General features: G+C 43.9%; 1 protein-coding gene and 1 pseudogene across 1 annotated transcript in view; one reads left to right on the top strand and one right to left on the bottom strand.

Moving 5' to 3' along the window:
• Positions 1-22,705, top strand: part of LOC110498771 (serine/threonine-protein phosphatase CPPED1) — a 32,615-nt gene extending 9,910 nt beyond the window's left edge. Inside the window, 3 exon segments of the mRNA XM_090211865.1 lie at positions 11,467-11,471; positions 21,369-21,549; positions 22,354-22,705. Coding sequence (XP_090067991.1) covers positions 11,467-11,471; positions 21,369-21,549; positions 22,354-22,516 — 349 coding nt within the window. The 3' untranslated portion in view covers positions 22,517-22,705.
• Positions 22,706-22,810: 105 nt separating this feature from the next.
• Positions 22,811-24,346, bottom strand: LOC149974359 (uncharacterized; annotated as a pseudogene).
• Positions 24,347-25,296: the final 950 nt, after the last annotated feature.

Genomic DNA, 25,296 nt, shown 5'->3' with positions numbered 1-25,296 from the left:
TTGCTGGCCAGGGGAGGTTGCCTGTCCACAAACAGTGCTGTCAGGGAAAGACAGGAAATTGGCCCCAAATGTCTCCTGGCTGGGTGTGTCTTTGAGTAAACATCTCCCTCCCCAACTTGTTTGCATACCTCACTTTATTGTGTGAAAATATCTCATATTTCACCATTCTTCAGTCACCACGAAGGGAGAAAGGCTATATAATTAGTTAAATTCTCTACTTGTATCCTTCAACAACGTACATTATCACTGTAGTGATCAGGAAAACACAGGGCCTTGAAGGACTCAGCGACTGACAGTTTGATCATCCATCACCTTTGTTAACTACCTGTGGTGTGCCACAAGGATCCATGCTGGGCCCAAGGAAAATGCCCATCCCTGACCCCCTACTCCAGAAATCCGCAGGTCTCCTTCCCTAACTAGCAGCTGTCAGAGGAAACATATACCCTGTCACCATCCCATTCCGTGCTGCTATTATTGACAAATCTCGCTGTGATCCCATGGCGGCAGGTAGCCTCGTGGTTAAGAGCATTGGGCCGGTAACCAAAAGGTTGCTCTTTTAAATCCCTTGATGTGCCCTTGAGCAAGGCACTTAACCATAATTGCTCCTCTAAATCACTCTGGATAAGAGTGTCTGCTAAATGAGTAAAATGTAATCCCATCCCAGGAGAGACTGAGGGAGAGACCCATCAAGGACTCTCACAGAGAATGAAGAGCCGTGAAACGTTCAGAGAAGGAAGGATGATTAGATTAAAGCAACATGCTGGACTAAACATACTCCTAATGAGCACTACAAAGGACTTCAGCGGTTGGTTAGGGGACGACAGAAGAGCACATGAATGGGGGAAGGTAAGAGTGAGGTTAGACTCTGACTCCCAGTAGTATAGAATATAATAATATGCTGAATGCCATATAGCAGATGCATTTATCCAGTCACGTGTGCATACATTTTACGTATGGGTGGCCCCGGGAATTGAACCCACAATCCTGGTGATGCAAGCACCACGCTATACCAACTGAGCCATACAGTCCCCCTCCACCCATGCGGAAGCCTTCTAATTGTAGTTGAAGGCAGATAAAGTGGGACTCTGTGGAATTGAGCAGCAGCAGCGCATAATTTGGACAGGAGAGAGAGTGGGGAAATCAGGCTCTCTGTGTGTGTGTGTGTGTGTGTGTGTGTGTGTGTGTGTGTGTGTGTGTGTGTGTGTGTGTGTGTGTGTGTGTGTGTGTGTGTGTGTGTTTTGCTAATGGGGACGTCCAATGGGAAGAGCTTCTAATGGGTTTATGAGGGGTTTGGGGACAGTGGAGAGGAAAGGAAAGGAGAGGAGGAGAGAGGAGACTATGTAGGGGGGGACCCCTACAGAGAAGAGTTAGAACTAACTGTCTCTGGTACATCTGTGTCAGAATGTACTGGCTGGCTCAGTTGATTCATAGTGAAGTCAATACAATACTTTGTAATACTGCCTGTGCCCTTGTTTTGTTATAGCTCTTGTGAATTACCTATTATGTATTCATTTTTATATAGTTTTTATCTTTTAGACTAATTGTGATGCATATTTTTGTACTTTTTCTCAAGGACAAGGTTGTACGCACATGAAGTTAAGCACAGTATGCAGTCTGATGAATATGGATACATGGGTTATATACAGTATTTGGCTTGACTGAAGGACTAGCAGCTGGAGAACCCTTCAATCTCCTAAATGCTTGAGCCAACAATGTGGTATACAGTACAGGACTCTTGTTTTCTCAGCAGAGTCCCATCGGAATGTGTTTATCCAGACCTGTCAAAATCCTTTCTTTCTCAGATATTCTCTGAGCTCAGCTCAGCCTATTAAAGTGTGCCTTTCGCTGTCTAAATAAAATGATACCATCATAGAAGCTAGTGGCCTCATAGAAGCTAGCGTTGCAATATTTGGTATTTAGGGGTATTTATTAGGATCCGCATTAGTCGCGGCAAAAGCAGCAGCTACTCTTCCTTTTGTCCACATACATCATAACTTTAATATCAGAAATCAATGGGTGAATGAAAATCAGCATCACAGCTAGACATGTGGTTCTAGGTTACAGTTGCTGTCAATGCCGTAATGGGGTTGTGTTCTACAGAAATCACAGCTCGCCATGGTTCATGAATCTCAATTGACGTGTTGGGCAATTTCATGGTAATAATGCTGAGACTCCGATATTTCACTTTAAAATGTATTACACATTCATTTTTTTTAGAACAGTGCAGATGCAAAGTTTGGTAACAGAATGATGGCACTAAAACAACAAAGTGTCATCCTGTTACCCATCTTTGCATCTGCACTGTTCTTCAAGTGAACCTAAATATGTTTTTGTAAAATTTGCCATGGAAATTGAAAAAAATAGTCATTGTTCATAGAGTTGTGTGGTTTCTTTAACTTTGTAATCATTTCACATTTTCGGGTACTAGGGGGGTAACTAGCCCCCTGGGGTAGCTGCCCCCTCCCTCCTGTAATTCACATTAAGACCACAAGATGCCACCAAATTATTTCCCCAACACTTTACCTGGCTGCCACTGCTCTTGCTCAACCAAAAATGTAATCTGTGTCATCACAACTTTTGGATATATTTCTACAAAATAATTTTGTGGTAAGTTGATAAATTTTTCATATAATTTTTTATATTTAAAAAATATATATATAAATATACTGTATATATACAGTTGAAGTCGGAAGTTTACATACACTTAGGTTGAAGTCCTTAACTCGTTTTTCAACCACTCCACAAATTTCTTGTAAACAAACTATAGTTTTGGCAAGTTGGTTAGGACATCTACTTTGTGCATGACACAAATCATTTTTCCAACAATTGTTTACAGACAGATTATTTCACTTATCACAATTCCAGTGGGTCAGAAGTTAACATACACTAAGTTGACTGTGCCTTTAAACAGCTTGGTAAATTCCAGAAAATTATGTCATGGCTTTAGAAGCTTCTGAAAGGCTAATTGACATCATCTGAGTCAATTGGAGGTGTACCTGTGGATGTATTTCAAGGCCTACCTTTACACTCAGTGCCTCTTTGCTTGACATTTCCAAACTCCTGAAGGAGCAATTTCCAAACTCCTGAAGGTACCACGTTCATCTGTACAAAGAACAGTATGCAAGTATAAACACCATGGGACCACGCAGCCGTCATACCGCTCAGGAAGGAGACCCGTTCTGTCTCCAAGAGATGAAGGTACTGTGGTGCGAAAAGTGCAAATCAATCCCCGAACAACAGCAAAGGACCTTGTGAAGATGATGGAGGAAACAGGTACAACAGGTATCTATATCCACAGTAAAACGAGTCCTATATCGACATAACCTGAAAGGCCGCTCAGCAAGGATGAAGCCACTGCTCCAAAATCGCCAGAAAAAAGCCAGACTACCATTTGCAACTGCACATGGGGACAAAGATTGTAATTTTGGGAGCAATGTCCTCTGGTCTTATGAAACAAAAATAGAACAGTTTGGCCATAATGACCATCATTATGTTTGGAGGAAAAAGGGGGAGGCTTGCAAGCTGAAGAACACCATCCCAACCGTGAAGCATAGGTGTGGCAGCATCATGTTGTGGGGATGGATTGCTGCCGGAGGGTTTGCACTTCACAAAATAGATGGCTTATGAGGGAGGAAAATAACCTGGATATATTGAAGCAACATCTCAAGACATCAGTCAGGAAGTTAAAGCTTGGTCGCAAATGGGTCTTCCAAATGGACAATGACCCCAAACAATACTTCCAAAGTTGTGGCAAAATGGCTTAAGGACAACAAAGTTGAGGTATTGGCGTGGCCATCACATACCCTGACCTCAATCATATAGAAAATTTGTGGGCAGAACTGAAAAAAAACGAGGCCTACAAACCTGAGTCAGGTACACCAGCTCTGTCAGGAGGAAAGGGCCAAAATTCACCCAACTTATTGTGGGAAGCTTGTGGAAGGCTACCTGAAACGTTTGGCCCAAGTTAAACAATTTAAATGCAGTTCTACCAAATACTAATTGAGTGTATGTAAACTTCTGACCCCCTGGGAATGTGAAGCTGAAACAAATCATTCTCTCTACTATTATTCTGACATTTCACATTCTTAAAATAAAGTGGTGACCCTAACTGACCTAAGACAGGGAATGTTTACTCGGATTAAATCAGGAATTGTGAAAAACTGAGTTTAAATGTATTTGGCTAAGGTGTATGTAAACTTCCTACTTCAACTGTATATATTTTTATTATTTATTTTATTTGTTATTTTACCATGTAAGTTGACTGAGAACACGTTCTCATTTGCAGCAACGACCTGGGGAATAGTTACAGGGGAGAGGAGGGGGATGAATGAGCCAATTGTAAACTATACAATTAGGGAAGCCTTAATTTTAATAATCAACTTGTTTAGCCAGAAAAATTTAGATCATTTTTGAGTGAAGTAGTAATATGTTGGATGAGTGTGTTGGGAGCAACTCGCCCCCCTCTACTAGGGGGTAACTGGCCCCTTGGGTGCTGTGTGGGGTAGTTAGGGTTAGGGGCCATCTGTTAGATTAGGCGTCAGTTCCTTACAGTTCCTAAAATATTTATTTGCAGATGAGAATTTACAAGAAGAAAACAGACTGTGGAAGCTATGGCTCTGAGGTGATACAACATGCCCTGAAGGCAGTAGAAAATTGGCAGACCTTAAAGGGGGCTGCCAGGGTGCTCAACATTCCACCAAGAACCCTACAGCACCACAGAGGAAAGGAGGAGAAAAACCCAGGCTTCAGGCAAATGGGTGGGGTGCCAGCCTTCTCTTCCACGCATGAAAGTGACCTTGTCAACCACATTCAACAAATGGAAAGAGCCCTATTTGGCCTAACATCATGGGACGTGAGAAGACTCGCCTTCCATCTGACAGAGAGGTTGGGAATCAAGCACAGGTTCAGCAAAGGAACGGGGTATGCAGGGCTTGATTGGTGCAGTGGCTTCATGAAGCGCAACTCTCAACTATCAGTTCGAGTACTGTAAGCAACCGGTCTTCTGAGGGCCGTGGGCTTTAATGAGCTTAAGGTTGACCAGTTTTTTCCGGCCTATGAGGACATTTTAAACAGCGTCAGGGACATTTCGCCAATGAGGATTGGGAACATGGATGAGATGTGAATACAAAGTGTCCAGAAACCGTTGCCTGTGGTGGCCACCCAGGGAGAACCAGGTTGCACGGATGACCAGCACAGAGAGGGGCTTCACAGTCACAGTAATTTGTGCTATCAGTGCAGCGGGGCAGTACGTACCGCCCCTCTTCATCTTCCCCCGGAAGAGGATGAAAGAACAGCTGCTGGTTGGAGCACGTCCAGGGTCCATTGGAAGGGTGAGGGACTCAGGCTGGGTCGACAGGACCATCTTTGTCGTCTGGCTCCACCACTTCACCCATAGTTTTGGTTGCATCCCTGAGGAACCCCGATGGGCACCCCTCCCATTAGACCCTGGAGGCTATTCTGACGGCAAGAAGCCAGGGTGTGATTCTCATCACTCTGCCACCCCACTGCAGCCACAAGATGCAGCCATTAGACCGTAACGTCTTCAAGGGTCTGAAGGCCTTTTACAACAGGGCAGCAGTGTATGACGACCCATCCTGGGAAAACGATAGGTATATACCAAATGTCTGGCCTCTTCGCAAAGGCCAATAACAAGTTGGCCAGTGTGGAGAGAGGAGTGGGGGGCTTCCGGGCCAGTGGGCTGTAGCCTTTGGAGAAGGACATCTTCACAGAAGCAGACTTCGTGTCCGCTGAGGTTATAGAGTGGCCCATTGCCGGTAAGAAAAAGTAATCAAAATTAACGAAACGTTGCAGAAGCAGCATGTACTTGGTAGAAAGTGTTTATTGTACTAACACCAATGTATTATTTTTGTTGTTTATTTTATTTTTTTCAATTTAAAGTTTTATTAAATTAAGTTAAGTTTTCTTGTTTTTCAATCAACCAACAAAACACATTCCACATTCACAGATGTGATAGACTTTTAAAAGACAGAAATACAAAATAATAATATATATAAAATAATAATAATAATACATTTTTATTTTTAAATATATAATTATATATTTAAAATAAATATATATATATAAAACTTGCAGCAGTAATATCAAGGTTCTTATTAGCTATTTCCAGCCTTCGCTGAGACGACGAGCAAATAAGTAGTTTTTAGATTTTACAGCACCTTACACAACATGTATCTGCTCATTTCCCTAATCACCCCATTCACTCTGTCCAATTTGAAATATAGTTGAGTAGTGGAGACCAGAGTCTATCAAACTTGGGCTGTCTCTTGCGGAGGTCATAAGTGAGCTTTTCAAGAGGGAGAAAGTCAACAATCTGGTCAATCCACATTTTAAATGTAGGAGGGGTATTAGAGGCCCACAATAGAATAATACATTTCTTAGCAAAGTATGTAATAGTCATAAGGAAATGTTCTCTGTCAGGATCAAGAACAAAGTCCTGCTGGGCATTAAGAAGATAGATAAACGGGGTCATATCAAACTGTACCTCTAGTATTTTCTGTGCAGCAGTATGTATAGATTGCCAAAATCTGGCAATCTTTCTACAGTTCCAAAATACATGCATATAGGTTCCACTTTCAGAGGTACATATTTTACAGTTAGGAGAGATGTCCGTTTTCATTCTATGGAGTCTCAAAGGAGTGTAATATAATTTGTAAAAAAAATTGTAATTAGATTCTTTCATTTTTACATTAGTAGAGGAGCAGTATACCCTGTCGCAAACCTCCGCCCATAACTCATCACTGATAGTCAGACCAAGGTCCTTTTCCCAGATTATTTTCAAAGGAGTAAAGGAGGAGCCTCCTTTATCAGAAAGGAGTCTATAGATATAATATATTTTGCCTTTAATGGATTGTGACAAGAAGGGTTTCAACTTCATTCAACTGAGTTCTAAACCTCCTCTTGGAAGTAAATTAAGAAATGACATGTCTAATTTGAAGATATTAAAAAAAAAAAAAAAATGGGATCTTGGCACATTGAATTCACTGCAGAGCTCTTGATAGGATTTCAGTGTAGTGGTTTTCTGATGAAATAGGTCTGAAAAGGTGCTGATTCCTAGAGTATGCCAAAGATTAAAGTTGGCATCCTTCAGGACTTTTGGCAAGTCTAGGTTGCCTACTATGGGCGAGTGAGAACATATTTGGGAGGAAATGCCCAGGTATTTCTTACAGTCCCTCCACGCTAGTAGGGTGCTGTAAATCACAAAGGTTTTGGCTATGTTGCCCACTTCACTAAAGTTATTAATGAATATAATTTAGCTTAGTGGCAATGAACCACAGGATTAGGCTTCGATCTGAATCGATGTTGACTCTTGTCTGTTTGTGATCCATGTTAGCATGTTGCGGATTTGGGCAGACCAGTAGTACAATTGAAGGGAGGGAAGGGCAAGACCACCCTTAGATTCAGGTTTCGATAGAGTGGAGACCCTGATCCTAGGTTTTTTATTGCCCCATATAAATTTGGTGATGCTTTGGTTAGTTGTTTTGAAAAAGGAAACTGGGAGATGCATGGGAGCATCTGAAATAAATAGTTCAGTCTAGGGAGGATGTTCATTCGAATGACATGAATTCTTCCTACTAAGCTAATTGGGAGGGAGATCCAGGTTTGGAGATCGTTCTTGATTCGATCCAGGAGGGAAAGATAGTTTTCCTTGAAAAGGCTATTCAGACCTGTGTCTTCCATTGGAATGTCTTCATAGAGCTGGTGAGTGTAAGATTGAGAGGACAGTGGATTTGTTAAAATGTATCTTATAACCTGAAAATTTGCCATACTGAGCAATTGTGTCTCAAATGGGAGGGAGGGATTTCTCAGGGTTGGATATGTAGAGCAAGACATCATCCGCGTAAAGCGAAATCTTGTGCTGCAGGCCGCCTGCAGAAACACCCGTAATACTTGGATTGCTCCTTATCAACTCTGCCAGCGGCTCCGTCCCCAACAAGTAGAGCAGGGGGGACAGCAAGCACCCTTGTCTTGTGCCCCGTCCCAAAGCGAATCTGTCAGGATTCAGTCTGTTTGTAGTCACCATGGCATTTGGATGAGAGTATAGTGATTTGGTCAATTTAATATAGTTTAGGCCCATATTTAACTTTTCTAAGACTGAGAACAGAAAGCTCCACTCCATCCTGTCGAACACCTTCTCAGCATCCAGTGAAGCCAGCAGGACAGGGGTCTTCTGTGCGTTTACTTGATCAATAATATCAAAAAGACGGCGAATGTTATCAGAAGAGTATATGTCTCTAATAAATCCAGTTTGGTCTGCTTTTATTATTTTGGGAAGAAGAGTGTTTTAGTCTTTTGGCGAGCAATTTGGTAATTATTTTGTAGTCGTAATCCAACAAGCTTATGGGCCGGAAGGACGAGCAGGATAGAGGGTCCTTGTCTTTTTTTAGCAACACTAATGTGAGCTGTGTGCATTGAGCCTGGGAGAACTCTGTTTTTGCAAAAATCATCCAGCATTGGCATGAAAATAGGGCTAAGCTGGGGCCAAAAAGCTTTGTAGCACTCTCTGGGGAATCCATCTGGGCCTGGGGACTTGTTAGGTGGCATGGAGGTAATTGCCTCCAGGATCTCCTCAGGAGTGAAGGGGGAGTTGAGATCTTCTTGGTCAGTATCTGATAGTTTAGGTAGGGAGATTCCCTCTAGGAAGGAGTGGAGTTCTGCCTCCGTGTGTTTTCTCTCAGAAGGTACTGTATATAGTTTGCAGTAAAAATCATGAAAAGTTAAATTGACCTTTTTGGGGTCATATGTGACCTCGTCCTCTGCTGTTCGGATAGCCATGATTGTACGCTCTGACTGCTCTTTTTTTAATTGGTAAGCAAGCAATCTACTGGGCCTATTGCTATACTCATGGTATTTCTGTTTAGTAAAGAAAACTTTTTTTTTTTATCTCCCGAGTGTAGTCCAAATTCAGTTTGACTTTGGCTGCTTTAAGTTGACTCCAGGAGGTGCTGTCTGGGGATTGTTTATGTACTCTTTCACAGCTTTCTAGCTCCCTCTCAAGATCTAGCCTGTGTGCTTCCATTGCTTTTTTCTTAGAGGAAGCATATACAATTAGATTACCTCTTAGTGTGGCATTGGCAGCATCCCACATTGTGGCCGGAGAAACAGGAGAATCTTTGTTGTCTTGTGTGTAGTTGTCTATCTATGTAGTTACCAATGTATGGAACGCTTCGTTTGATAACATGGAGGTGTTGAATTTCCAGCTCTTTGACCTCGGGATGTTTTTGCAGAGGTCAAAGCGGAGGTGGACAAAGGCGTGATCTGAAAGTGCTATGGGTCCGATTGTACACGTGGCTGAATTTATGAAACTCTTTGGGATAAAAATGTAATCTATACGGGAGTAGGTGTTATGGACATTAGAGTAGTATGTATAGTCCACAGATGAGCTATTAGTCTCTCTCCAGATATCTATCAGTCCCATCTCTTTAGTAAGAGAGTTCAACATCTTTGCAGATCTAGGATTTGTGGTGGGGATTTGAGATGATTTGTCTAGTGTTGGGTTAAGGGTACAATTAAAATCTCCGGCCACCACGCCGAAGGAAACACAATGATCATTGAACAGGGTTATCATTTTTGACATGAAAGCAGGAGTATCTGTGTTAGGGGCGTATATGTTTAAGATAGTAATTGGTTGTCCACACAGTGACCCAGTTATCAAAATAAATCTCCCCTCCGGATCAGATATGTATTTGTCAATTATGAATGGAACATTCGTATGGATAAGTATGGCTGTACCTCTACGGTTTGATTTGAAAGATGAGAAATACACCTGTCCCACCCAAGCTCTGCAGAGTTTGGCATGTTCAGCATCACAGAGGCGTGTCTCTTGTAATAGCGCAATGTCTGCTTTTTCCTTTTTTAGAGCACATAGTATCTTTTTCCGTTTTATTGCATGCCCTAGACCATGGCAGTTCCATGTCAATAGATTTAAGGTACTAGTCATCGTCATCGAACAGTAATTGAACTTTAGTGCAAGTCATCTCTGGGTAAAGGTGGATAATAGTTATATCTGCGTTCACATAAAAGGGAAATAAATGGTGTACATAAAATAACAATCTCTGAACACCCCAGCCGAGTTCCCAAACAACTCGACATATCCCGTTGGATCTAATACCCCCCCGCTCAGTCTCAATTCTGTGTTCCGAACCCTACCCCCCCAAAAAACGGGAACAGTTAGTAACGCACAACGTCTCCCCCTCCCCACCAAAGAAATGCCTCATCCTCTCCGCTCCGCATTGAGTAAGTGACAACGCAGCCCCCGTCCAGACCACATTAAAAGAGGGAGAAAATAAAATCAATAGCCCAGCCTACATATACCTCCCCCAAAGGACATAGGGAACCACAAGTAATAATAGCAACGGAAAAAAAGGGAAATAAAAGTAGGCTGAAACATTAGTAGGCCGAGGTTAGGCTATAGAGCCTATCCCTCTCAGCTAAAGGAAAATAAATATAGATTAGACGGCTATAATGACATTTAGCGGGGCGGGTGGGTCTTTGGATATCGGCTATATGTTGTCTTACCTCTAGTAATAACAGTAGTCGTATTTAGTCATTGGTCCATTTCCCATTGACCAGGATTGTCTTTCAAAAAACTATTTGCCTCTTTGGGAGTTTTGAAGTGTCGCAGGGCTCCTTGGTGAAGAATCCTGAGCTCGTTTGGGTATTTAAATCCCCTAAAGATGCCTCGGTCAATGGAGTATTTCTTCACTTCGTCAAACTCTTGGCGCTTTCGCCGTATTCCAGCTGACAGGTCCTGGTGTAAAGTGAGTTTGGCATTTCCCACTAACGGTGTTGATTTTCGCTGCCTGTAGGACTCGTTCCTTGTCGGTGAATCTCAGGAAACGTATGGTGATTGGGCGCGGTGGTTGTCTGGCTGCTGGTGGGGGCCTCAGTGCTCGGTGAGCTCTCTCGAGTTCTATGGGCCTGTCGGTGGACAGGTGGAGCCACTCGGGAAGTTTGTCTTGCAGGTAGCGGATCAGTGGCATGTTTCCCTTTTTTTTTTTTCGCCCAGATTTAATAGAACACAATTATTCCTTCACCCCCTGTTTTCCAGGTCCTATGTTTTCTCTTCCAGATGCTCTATTTTCTTTTTAGCATATGCTATTGTTTCCATGGCGTCTGTCAATAAGTTTTCCATGAATAGGATTCGCCCCTCTGCCTCGTCCAGGTGCCCCGCGTTTATGGTTATCTTGTTGTTGATGTCAGACAAAGCATTTTCCAGGATTGTCACCTTGCCCCCTATCGCACTGAGCTGAGAGTTAATGGCATCTAATTTAATGCTGAGTTCTGTACGTTGGGATCTCAACTCAGAAAGAATGTCTTCGACAGAGTGTGGGGTTGGCATTCGTTGGGCCTCGGGGGGGAACGGGTCCTCTTGCTCTTTGCTAATGGCGCTAGCTTTTTCTGAAGCTAGCTGCTTCTTGGAGGCCTTTTCAGTCGCTAATGCCCGAGTCCGGGTAAAAATGTTAACTGTAATGTCGCCTTTTGTCGCCGCCATGACTTTTTAACTAAAGCTAAAAGAGTTTAAACTTGAAGTGGAGGTAAGATTAGGAATTGGAAACTATTTGTGCGCAGCTCTTAGTTCATGCGGCCATCTCGTTCAAGGGTCACGTGATCCCCGTTGTTTATTTTCAATGCAACGAATTCATTCATCCACAGTGCTCTACTGCCACCTCTACCGATACGGCCACCAGCTCTACCGCCGCCACCTCTACCGGCACCATCACTAGCTCTACCTCCACTAGCTCTAATGCCAAAACCTCTACCTCGACCACATTTATCTCCGCCACAACCTCCACCCTGCAGCATACCCGTGTCCAAATGTTGGTAAGAAAATGAAAAAGTCTGTTAGAAGTGTTTATTGTACCAATACTCATGTGTTCTTGTTGTTTGTTTGTTTTTGCTTAAACCAACAACCAACAGCTGCAGCAGTTCTATTGGAGCTGTCCCTGAGGTCGAGGCTCCAGGAGTCGAGGCCGAGGAAGAGGAAGGCAGAGTCTGCAGCTGTACTGACAGCCTCACCTTACAAAAGGTTGCTGGAGGAAAAGGCTCGACAGAAACATCAACAAGAAGAGAGAGAGAGAAAGAAAATGGTGCAGGTTCTTCAAATAAAAGTTGTCTCAAAGAAGGTTGTTGCAGCACAACAAGCCACATCAGCCACCAAAGAAGGTTGTTGCAGCACAACAAGCCACATCAGCCACCAAAGAAGGTTGTTGCAGCACAACAAGCCACATCAGCCACCAAAGAAGGTTGTTGCAGCACAACAAGCCACATCAGCCACCAAAGAAGGTTGTTGCAGCACAACAAGCCACATCAGCCACCAAAGAAGGTTGTTGCAGCACAACAAGCCACATCAGCCACCAAAGAAGGTTGTTGCAGCACAACAAGCCACATCAGCCACCAAAGAAGGTTGTTGCAGCACAACAAGCCACATCAGCCACCAAAGAAGGTTGTTGCAGCACAACAAGCCACATCAGCCACCAAAGAAGGTTGTTGCAGCACAACAAGCCACATCAGCCACCAAAGAAGGTTGTTGCAGCACAACAAGCCACATCAGCCACCAAAGAAGGTTGTTGCAGCACAACAAGCCACATCAGCCACCAAAGAAGGTTGTTGCAGCACAACAAGCCACATCAGCCACCAAAGAAGGTTGTTGCAGCACAACAAGCCACATCAGCCACCAAAGAAGGTTGTTGCAGCACAACAAGCCACATCAGCCACCAAAGAAGGTTGTTGCAGCACAACAAGCCACATCAGCCACCAAAGAAGGTTGTTGCAGCACAACAAGCCACATCAGCCACCAAAGAAGGTTGTTGCAGCACAACAAGCCACATCAGCCACCAAAGAAGGTTGTTGCAGCACAACAAGCCACATCAGCCACCAAAGAAGGTTGTTGCAGCACAACAAGCCACATCAGCCACCAAAGAAGGTTGTTGCAGCACAACAAGCCACATCAGCCACCAAAGAAGGTTGTTGCAGCACAACAAGCCACATCAGCCACCAAAGAAGGTTGTTGCAGCACAACAAGCCACATCAGCCACCAAAGAAGGTTGTTGCAGCACAACAAGCCACATCAGCCACCAAAGAAGGTTGTTGCAGCACAACAAGCCACATCAGCCACCAAAGAAGGTTGTTGCAGCACAACAAGCCACATCAGCCACCAAAGAAGGTTGTTGCAGCACAACAAGCCACATCAGCCACCAAAGAAAGGGATGCGGGATGTATTTTCTGTGAGGAGCTGTTTTCAGTCACGGGACTGGATTAGATGTCAGCAGTGCAGGAGGTGGTCTCATGAGTTGTGCTCCAATTGTACTGGGGATAGCTTAATGTGTGACCTAGGTACAAATTAGAATTGTGCAATAGCAGAGCATAAGAGATGCAACATCAATGTTACACTGAATTAGTTATGTTTTTTTGTTATTAAATGTTATATTCCAATGTTATTTAATGCTATTAGTTATATTCCATTCCAATATCATATTGCAATGAATATATTTTTTTATGAATTAAAAACAACTATTGAAAACCTTTTGCTCCTGATTGTCATTTTGAAGGCTGCTGGGATTTAAAATCTTGCATTATTCAAATAGATATTTAGTGCAATTGTACATAATGGATTGTAAGGAAAAGGAACAACAAAGAAAGAACAAAGAAAATTAATGTGCCTGTGAGTTAAAAAGAGGGACTTGACATCAAATCTCCTCATAGTGCAGATATTAATAGTGACATGTGAAACACCATTTATCCCCCAAATTTGATTTCAATAATTAAAATATGACAACTAGACTTAGATTTTAAGTATTACTTACTTAAGAATTTGTAAATAACACTGATTAAATGGATTTAATAGCCATTTATGTCCCTTTATAGTTTATTCACCAAAGCATGACCTTCATCCAGATACACTTTATTTTCCTAAACATTGCTTTTTTTGTGCCAGCAATTAGACATTGTTGTTAGGGGCAGCTAGTTACCCCCAAGTACCCTAATGTGAAAAATCTTAGTCTCATCATCACTCACCGATACTGTGGTATTGACTTGTCCCAAATGCAGATTGATGAGGTATAACTGTAGCAGGACTGGAGCTACAGCTGCACAGAACCGATTTATTCATCCTGCTCCAGCACGCAACTTTTCATATGGCACCTGCCCACACCCTCTGGATTTCTGTCTGACGCCCACCACCGAGGTAAAGACAGATTCAGGTTGGATATTCACCTGTAGTTTCCCTTATGTCTACCAACAGCAGTTAGGGACCGTCAACATAGTGACAAATCAAATTTTTCAAATTTCAATAGCTCTTTAACCATTACTCCTAAAACATTCCAAACTGGTTATAGCTAACCCGACGGCATAGCAAAGCATTGCACACACCTTTTTTTTTGTCGATTTACATCTCACACTATGTTAAGTTATTTATTTACATTTTTGTATTTCAATAGCTCCTTGGTCATGTGACCTGCTGATTTCAAACAAGGTTCAGAATGTACAGTCAGTGGCCCTACACATCGCACCCGCTTTAGATTGTCCATTTTCATCTCACACATTTTTACAAACATTTTTCAAACCTCAATAGCTCCTTGGTCATGTGACATACTGACCTCCAACAAAGTTCAGAATGTCCACTGACTATCCTTCTTGTCACGTTGGCATGAATTATTCGAGAGACAGGCGCAAGAATGCGTAATAGTTTTTTTTATTCCACCCAATTACGGAGTGCCGCGTAAAGGCACGGGGACGAAGACCAAACAAACACGTAACAGAAACACAGGGTTGAAACCCAAACAAACACGTAACAGAAACACAGGGTTGAAACCCAAACAAACACGTAACAGAAACACAGGGTTGAAACCCAAACAAACACGTAACAGAAACACAGGGTTGAAACCCAAACAAACACGTAACAGAAACACAGGGTTGAAACCCAAACAAACACGTAACAGAAACACAGGGTTGAAACCCAAACAAACACGTAACAGAAACACAGGGTTGAAACCCAAACAAACACGTAACAGAAACACAGGGTTGAAACCCAAACAAACACGTAACAGAAACACAGGGTTGACACCCAAACAAAAGAGCGAGAAGTACCTTGAATAAATACACACACGCACGATGATTAGCACACGGGACGAGACCCGTAATCATCTGCGCAATCCCTAAGGGTACGAAAGCCCAAAACACACAGCACAGGTACTCACACACACCAACGGACATAGTAACAATAATCGACAGCACCATGGTGAACAAAGGGCACATATATACAAATGCAATCAGTGGGAATAGGGGCCAGGTGTGCGCAATGAAAGTTCCAGAGGGATTGTCGTGGAGGATCGTTACAAAATATAACACTTACAAGAACTTGTGAATTCAATGTAGGCTTTTAATACAAACATATCAGAAGCCTAGATGGTCCGCGGAACACACACTTTCCCAGAGCTCTGGCTCTGATTTATACACATACAACATATGAGTCCATCCCACATGCAAATGAAGTTATTTCCCTCAGTCCATCTGCCACCATTATATCCCAATCTGTGCATCCTGCTTGTTCACGCCCAATAACGCCCATATCTGCTTTTAGTCAAGTTATAATGGTGACAGGACTTCTTCATGTCCCAAAAATAATACATGCCCATCTTATCCCATCTTATCCTCTTATCCTCTTATCCTCCTCCTTATTAGGACTGGTAGACTATGTGTCTCTTCTGTTCATGTCCTAAAAATATATGCCCTATGTCTATAGTCCATCCGTTGGTCATTTGGCTGACCCCCTCCTTTGTGTGTCCCTCTGACCTTGGTATGTCCAGCTGTCCTATGCTCTCATGGCCTTACTTTGGTTTCCTGTCCTATACAATAGACAATGCATTTTACCAGAATGGCAAATGCACTCTAAGTATATCTTTCTCTAGTGGTACAGCATTATGTTTCTCCCTATATGTACAAGATCCGTGGCACTTCTATGTTGCACACCCTTTAGTTTGTCCATTTTCATCTCACATGTTTTTACATGAATTTTCTATGTTTTTCAATGTTTCTAATTTCAATAGCTCTTTGGTCATGTGACCTACTGACGTTCAGAATGACCACTGACTACACTTCTATGTTGCACACCCTTTAGTTTGTCCATTTTCATCTCACACCTTATTACATGACACTTCAATAGCTCCTTGGTCAGGTGCTTAACTGCCAGGTGCTTGTCCGCTCATGCATAGGCTAGACTACTCTATTTAATTGAGACCACACGCTAACAAGTTCTCACAGTCTCCCTGCAGTTAGACGTTCATCCACGTTCTCCAAAGGTCAAATTGAAGTGTTCCTGTTGCTCCTGCTCTGTATCGTTCCATTTCTCCAAACGTCAAATTTAGAACTTAAGGGTTAAATTTAGGCACTCATTCTGAATGGTGAACACAATCATTGTTGATCCAGCATCATGGAATTATCCCCATTCACACATGGGATTGAACACAATCATTGTTGATCCAGCATCATGGAATTATCCCCATTCACACATGGGATTGAACACAATCATTGTTGATCCAGCATCATGGAATTATCCCCATTCACACATGGGATTGAACACACACGCTTTTGATCCAGAGTCATGGAATTATGCTCAACCGCCAGCCCCTCCAACACCCACCTCCACAATGCCCTAGCAAAACTCAAGCCTGCTTTATGCAATAGCGCTCACTGTTGCCCCTATGGTTGGGCATTTCCCAACGTCCTCAATGTCAATGTCAGTCTTGAACGATCTCCCTGTGCTGGCGTTGCACCTTTTCCTTTTAAACTATGATTTAAAAAATGGATTGCACCTCAACTCACGTTGGTTGAGCGCCCTCCACTTCTGTCCATTAACACGATTTAGTTATAGACACTGTAGTAAACTATAGACTCATCATATTTAATTACATTTCCTTGGAAAGATAACTGCCATGACATTCTCCACCCATGCATAGGCAGCCTATTCTATTTCATTTAGACCACACATATACTGGGTTTACCTGATCTTGCACACACAACTAGGAGAGTAGAGGTAAGCTACTTAACTTGACGCAGTGTGTGTATAATGTGACAAAGATGTGCTTTCAGGGCCTCCCGGGTGGCGCAGTGGTTAAGGGCGCTGTACTGCAGCGCCAGCTGTGCCATCAGAGTCCCTGGGTTCGTGCCCAGGCTCTGTTGTAACCGGCCGCGACCGGGAGGTCCGTGGGGCAACGCACAATTGGCCTAGCGTCGCCCGGGTTAGGGAGGGCTTGGTCGGTAGGGGTGTCCTTGTCTCATCGTGCACCAGCGACACCTGTGGCGGGCTGGGTGCAGTGTGCGCTAACCAAGGTGGCCAGGTGCACAGTGTTTGCTCTGACACATTGGCTTCCGGGTTGGATGCGCACTGTGTTAAGAAGCAGTGCGGCTTGGTTGGGTTGTGTATCGGAGGACGCAAGTTTTCAACCTTCATCTCTCCCGAGCCCGTACGGGAGTTGTAGCGATGAGACAAGATAGTAGCTACTACAACAATTGGATACCACGAAATTGGGGAGAAAAAGGGGTAAAAAAAAAAACGATTTAAAAGATGTGCTTTCAATACAATAAGTAGGCCTAGGCTAACGCATTCCAATCAGAAAGTCGACTGTTTCCAAATATTCTGCGGGACGACAAAAATATTTGAATCCCAAAATTGTCCGTCTGACCGCCCGTTCCTAACTGCTGCATGAAAAATGCTGACCTCGCCGCAATGATCTCTGTCAGGACCTGTAGCTGAGCAGGTTTGGGGCTGCTGATCCATGGACGTGTCATAGCAGCTAATGCTTGTATGGTGTAGTGTGGTGGATCTAACAGCAGTAGCCTTGTATGGTGTAGTGTGATGGATCTAACAGCAGTATGGTGTAGTGTGGTGGATCTAACAGCAGTAGCCTTGTATGGTGTAGTGTGGTGGATCTAACAGCAGTATGGTGTAGTGTGGAGAATCTAACAACAGTAGCCTTGTATGGTGTAGTGTGGTGGATCTAACAGCAGTATGGTGTAGTGTGGAGAATCTTTAAAAATGTTATTTCACGTTTATTTAACAAGGTAGGCTAGTTGAGAAAAATGTCTCATTTGCAACTGGCCAAGATAAAGCAAAGCAGTTCGACACATACAACAACACAGAGTTACACATGGAATAAACAAACATACAATCAGTAATACAGTAGAAAAATCTATATACAGCATGTGCAAATGAGGTAGGATAAGAGAAGTAAGGCAATAAATAGGCCATGGTGGCGAAGTAATTACAATATAGATATTAAATGGTGGAATGGTAGGATGTGCAGAAGATGAATGTGCAAGTAGAGATACTGGGGTGCAAAGGAGCAAGATAAATAAATAAATAAATACAGTATGGAGATGAGGTAGATTGGATGGGCTATTTACAGATCAGCTATGCACAGGTGCAGTGATCTGTGAGCTGCTCTGACAGCTGGTGCTTAAAGCTAGTGAGGGAGGTAAGAGTCTCAGCTTCAGAGATTTTTGCAGTTCATTTCGGTCATTGGCAGCAGAGAACTGGAAGGAGAGGCGGCCAAAGGAAGAATTGGCTTTGGGGGTGACCAGTGAGATATACTGTACCTGCTGGAGCGCATGCTACAGGTGGGTGCTGCTATGGTGACCAGTGAGCTGAGAGAAGGGGGGGCTTTACCTAGCAGAGACTTATAGATGACCTGGAGACAGTGGGTTTGGCGACGAGTATGAAGCGAGGGCCAGCCAACGAGAGCATACAGGTCGCAGTGGTGGGTAGTATATGGGGCTTTGGTGACAAAACAGATGGCACTGTGATAGACTGCATCCAATTTGTTGAGTAGAGTGTTGGAGGCTATTTTGTAAATGACATCACCAAAGTCGAGGATCGGTAGGATCTTCAGTTTTACGAGAGTATGTTTGGCAGCATGTGTGAATGATGCTTTGTTGCGAAATAGGAAGCCGATTCTAGATTTAATTTTGGATTGGAGATGCTTAATGTGAGTCTGGAAGGAGAGTTTACAGTCTAACCAGACACCTAGGTATTTGTAGTTGTCCACATATTCTAAGTCAGAACCGTCCAGAGTAGTATTGCTGGAAGGGCGGGCAAGTGCGGGCAGTGATCGGTTGAAGAGCATTTAGTTTTACTTGCATTTAAGAGCAGTTGGAGGCCATGGAAGGAGAGTTGTATGGCATTGAAGCACATCTGGAGGTTAGTTAACACAGTGTCCAAAGAGGGCCAGAAGTATACAGAATGGTGTCGTCTGCGTAGAGGTGGATCAGAGAATCACCAGCAGCAAGAGCGACATCATTGATGTATACAGAGAAGAGAGTCGGCCCGAGAATTGAACCCTGTGGCACCCCCATAGAGACTGCCAGAGGTCCAGACAACAGGCCCTCCAATTTGACATACTGAACTCTATCTGAGAAGTAGTTGGTGAACCAAGCGAGGCAATCATTTGAGAAAACAAGGCTGTTGAGTCTGCCAATAAGAATGTTGTGATTGACAGAGCCGAAAGCCTTAGCCAGGTTGATGAATACAGCTACACAGTAATGTCTCTTATCGACGGCGGTTATGATATCGTTTAGGACCTTGAGCGTGGCTGAGGTGCACCCATGACCAGCACTGAAACCAGATTGCATAGCGGAGAAGGTACGGTGAGATTTGAAATGGTCAGTAATCTGTTTGTTAACTTGGCTTTCAAAGACCTTACAAAGGCCGGCTAGAGTAGATATAGGTCTGTAGCAGTTTGGGTCTAGAGTGTCTCCCCCTTTGAAGAGGGGGATGACCGCTGCAGCTTTCCAATCTATGGGAATCTCAGACGATACGAAAGAGAGGTTGAACAGGCTACTAATAGGGGTTGCAACAATTTTGGCAGATAATTTTAGAAAGAGAAGGTCCAGATTGTCTAGCCCGGCTGATTTGTAGGGGTCCAGATTTTGCAGCCCTTTCAGAACATCAGCTATCTGGATTTGGATGAAGGAGAAGTGGAGGAGGTTTGGATGAGTTGCTGTGGGGAGCGCAGGGCTGTTGGCCGGGGTAGGGGTAGCCAGGTGGAAAGCATGGCCAGCCGTAGAAAAATGCTTATTGAAATTCTCAATTATTTTGGATTTACCGGTAGTGAAAGTCTTTCCTAGCCTCAGTGCAGTGGGCAGCTGGGAGGAGGTGCTCTTATTCTCCATGGACTTTACAGTGTCCCAGAACTTTTTTGAGTTTGTACTAAAGGATGCAAATCTAACAACAGTAGCCTTGTATGGTGTAGTGTGGTGGATCTAACAACAGTAGCCTTGTATGGTGTAGTGTGATGGATCTAACAACAGAAGCCTTGTATGGTGTAGTGTGGTGGATCTAACAACAGTAGCCTTGTATGGTGTAGTGTGGTGGATCTAACAACAGTAGCCTTGTATGGTGTAGTGTGGTGGATCTAACAACAGTAGCCTGTATGGTGTAGTGTGGTGGATCTAACAACAGTAGCCTTGAATGGTGTAGTGTGGTGGATCTAACAACAGTAGCCTGTATATCTATCTGTGTCTGTATGTGAGGGCTCCTTTTTTATAATTGTATTATTGTTTTGAAAATGTATTTAAGAGGACAGGAGCATTTATTTACCAGTTGTATTTAACATAATGACACATATTGTTGAAAGCCTCAGACCAGACTCCCTGTATTGTCCCTTTGTTCACAGCAGCAATCAGCAGTCAGTTGGCAGTCGTTGTACCTCATTTGATTGTTATTCTTTCTTACTTGACTGATTTTGTTGCTCTATACGATAAATGTTCCTCTCGTCTAAATCATGTTAGTGTATTGTAACTATTAGTCCAGATGGCTCTCTGATTTGGTTAAGTCTCTCCGGTCTCCACATCAGTCATCAGATAATTAGATGCTCGTCCATTCCTTTCTGCAGGACATATGGGCTGATTGGCTCCCCACCCCACGAGGATCCCTAAATGTTAATAAAGTCAATGCATGCAGGGATTGATACAGTACAGACACCACAGCTGCTTGAATGGGGAATACAAGCACCAGATTTAAATGACAGAAGGAGCTATCCTATTTTTTTTTTGGTTTGATTGTAAATTATAAATATACTTATTTTACTCTTTCTCCATACTTTATTCACAGAGCAGATATATTCACTTTGTTCAATTTCTCAGTTTTTAATATGTGGATGGTAATGAATGTTGTGAACAGGCAGGGGGGCATAATATCCATCGAAACATTAAATGGAGAAAAAAAACTACCTTGGAAGTTAGAAATAATACCACCAATTTCAAGCCGGATAAAAGACAGGCTTGGGCTATTTCTAGCCCACAGGTCGCCACTTGCCGACCCCTAACAGTGAGTGTGTCCTCTCTCCACCATGCAGGCACCCCGTTCCGGGAGGGACAGGCACGGGACTTGAAGGTGGCTCTGAGGGGTACAGACACCTCCATCCCTCTGGTTTTTGTCAGTGAGAACCATGACCTGGGTAACACACCCACCCTGGAGACTGTAGCCCAGTTCTGCAACGCCTGGGGAGACGACTACTTCAGCTTCTTGGTGGGTGGCTAGAGTGAGATGAAAACATACTGTAGAAGGAGATTATACAAAACCCTTACAGTCCCTTATATAAACACTGGTAATTTTGACCCAGATAGAAACAATTGCATGAATGGCAGGGGCAGAGTGCCACCCCTTAGCTAACACTTTAATCCAATATGAATTAGGATACTACTGTTTTGTTTGTTTATTTGGATCCCCATTAGCTTTTGCAGAAGCAGCAGCTACACTTCCTGGGGTCCACAAATAACACAAAACATGACAAGTAACAAAAAGCCATTGGAAAGCCATTGGTCAACTGCAGAATATACAGAGTGCTGCAGCATGGGTAGTGACCAAGACCAGTGGGAGAGCACACAACACTGGCTGCCTATGAGTTTTAGAATTCATTTTAAGATTCTTCGGTTGGTTTTTAAATCAATCCACAATTGTGCACCCCAATACATGTCAAACATACTTTTAAGTTATGTACCCAGTAGGTCCCTCAGGTTCCCTTGCACTGGCCCTTTAACAATCCCAAAGCCTGGGACCAAGGGGCATGGAGAGGCAGCCTTTAGTTACTATGCCCCCAGCCTCTGGAATAGCCTGCCAGAGAACCTAAAGGGGCCAAAACTGTGGAAATCTTAGTGTGCTTTTTAGTCGTTCAGTTTTTATTGTTATTCTTTATTTTTTTTCATCCTCTTATGTTTGTTTTGTAGTAAAAGTTTCAATGTTTTTTATTCGTTTTTTTTTCTGTGAAGCACATTGCTCTGCATTCCATGTCTGAAATGTTCTGTATACATAAAGCTTGATGACGACATTATCTAAATAACATTAACCTGTACTGTAATCCCAACCCAGCTGTTCTTTGGTGTGTCAGCCTGTCCGGACCGGAGAGACGTCCAGGAGGCCTGGTTAGAGGGCCAGCTGCAGAAGGCCTCCCAGGGGCTTGGGATCACTCGCAAACAAGCCTTTAATTTGAGTAATTTAACTTGATTTAAACTTAATTTAGGAGAGAATCCTTACTTCCACTAAAAACATATTTTCACTTCATGCATTGATGTCTGGTAAGGCTTTCCACTAGATGTTAGAACATTGCTGTTGGGACTTGCTACATTCAGCCACAAGATCATTACTGAGGTCGGGCAATGATCGGTATTCATCCCAAAAGTGTTCGATGGGGTAGAGGTCGTGATTCATCACTCCAGAGAATGCGTTTCCACTGCTCCAGAGTCCAATGGCGGTGAGCTTTACTCCACTCCTGTAACGGTTGTCTTCGGTGGAAGGAGAGGAGGACCAAAGCGCAGCGTGGTAAGTGTTCATGATATATTTTAATGAAATATCACTGGACACAGAAAACAAAAGGAACAAGAGAAATAAATTAAAACCGACACAGTCCCGTGTGGAACAAACACTGACCCGGAAAAATAATCACCCACAAAACACAGGTGGGAAAAAGCTACCTAAGTATGATTCTCAATCATAGACAACGAACGACACCTGCCTCTGATTGAGAACCATACCAGGCCAAACACATAAACACAACATAGAAAAAAGAACATAGACTACCCATCCCAACTCACGCCCTGACCAAACTAAAACAAAGACATAGCAAAGGAACTAAGGTCAGAACGTGACAGTACCCCAGACGGCGGCTCTGGCAGCTCAGGACAGACGGGTGGCTCTGGCAGCTCGGGACAGACAGGCGGACCTGGAGGGAGGAGACGGAGAGACAGCCTGGTGCGTGGGGCTGCCACAGGACCCACCAGGCTGGGGAGACCTACAGGAGGCCTGGTGCTTGGAAGAGGCACCGGATGGACTGGGCTGTGGGGGAGCACTGGAGCCCTGGTGCGCAGCCTTGGCACCACTCCTACCGGCTGGATCACCATTTTAGCCCAGACCATCCAGAGTGCAGGCACAGGTTGAACCGGGCTGTGGGTGAGCACTGGAGATCTGGTGCATACCACTCGCACCTCTCCTTTAGGCTCAATACCCACATTCACCCGGCACGGGCGGAGCGCAGGCATAGAACGCACTGCACCCTCCCAGCGCCTCGGAGACACAGCACGCAGAGCCGGTGCAGGATACCCTGGGCCAAAACGGCGTATCGGAGACCAAACACGCTGAGCTGGCACAACACGCCCTGGCTGGATGCCCACTCTCGCTTGGCACTTGCGGGGGGCTGGCCTAAAGCCCACCGGGCTATGAGCGTGTACTGGCGACACCGTGTGCTTGACCTCATAAGACGGTGCCTGACCAGTACTGTGCTTCTTACGGTAAGCACAAGGACTGGGCTCAGGTCTCCAACCTGATTCTGCCACACCCCCCTCTCGTGCCTGTCGCGCTGCCGTGCTGCCTCCTCATATCGCCGCTCAGCTTTCGCTGCCTCCAGCTCTGCCTTGGGGCGGCGATATTCCCCAGCCTGTGCCCAGGGTCCTTTTCCGCCCAAAATCGAATCCCATGTCCATGAGTCCGGAGATCACTGCTGCCCGACACCACACTGCTTGGTCTTTGGTTGGTGGGTGAATCTGTAACGGTTGTCTTCAGTGGAAGGAGAGGAGGACCAAAGCACAGCGTGGTATGTGTTCATGATATATTTTAATGAAATATCACTGGACACAGAAAACTAAAGGAACAAGAGAAATAAATTAAAACCGACACAGTCCCGTGTGGAACAAACACGGAAAAATAATCACCCACAAAACACAGGTGGGAAAAGGCTACCTAAGTATGATTCTCAATCAGAGACAACGAACAACACCTGCCTCTGATTGAGAATCATACCAGGCCAAACACATAAACACAACATAGAAAAAAGAACATAGACTACCCCAACTCACGCCCTGACCAAACTAAAACAAAGACACAACAAAGGAACTAAGGTCAGAACGTGACAACTCCAGCTGACGCATGGTGTCTTAGGCTCGTGTGTGGCTGCTTGGCCATGGAAACCCATTTCATGAAGCTCCTGATGATCAGTTATTGTGCTGACGTTACTTCCAAAAGCCCTTGTGCTTACAGTTTGGAATTCGGTAGTGAGTTTTGCAACCGAGGACAGACAGATTTTTGCACGCTGCGCTTCAGCACTCTGCGGTCCCGTTCTGTGAGCTTGTGTGGCTTACCACTTTGCGGCTGAGGGCAGACATTTGATGAACTGACTTGTTAGAAAGGTGGCATCCTATGACGGTGCCACGTTTAAAGTCTCTTCAGTAAGGCCATTCTACCGGCAATGTTTGTCTTTGGAGATTGCATGGCTGTGTGCTCGAGTTTATACACCTGTCATTAATGGGTGTGGCTGAAATAGCTGAATTCATTAATTTGAAGGGGTGTCCACATACTTTTGTATATATAGTGTACCTCATGAAGCAACAACTGCTCTCTATATCACCTCATGATCAAGCATTCTTCTATCTCTTCCATAGCAGCCGTAAAAGAAACACAGACCAGACACATAGATGCTCAATGGATTATGATCATTGTAGTTAATTATACGCTTAACTATGTAGTACATTTGCTTGTTGGAAACTAGAACTCCCTACTACATTGCACAGTTCGGGCTGGATCGGATTTATTTCTAGAGAAACTGTGCAATGTGCACATTGAGCTCACAAAAAAAGAAAAGAAAATGAAATAGATTTAAAATAATTGAACTGATGTTGGTCAATTAGTTGTTTAAAAAATGAAAAAGAACCAACATTTTGGTTAATCGCTCAACACTAGCAGGTAGGAAATGGTTTCCTTCTGTTTTGTGCTTATTGAACACAGCCCAGATTTAG

The sequence above is a fragment of the Oncorhynchus mykiss genome, chromosome 20 (assembly GCF_057628025.1).
Source record: "Oncorhynchus mykiss isolate SJ-2025 chromosome 20, ASM5762802v1, whole genome shotgun sequence".
NCBI classification, from domain to species: domain Eukaryota; kingdom Metazoa; phylum Chordata; class Actinopteri; order Salmoniformes; family Salmonidae; genus Oncorhynchus; species Oncorhynchus mykiss.
This window is presented reverse-complemented; position numbering and strand designations above follow the sequence as displayed.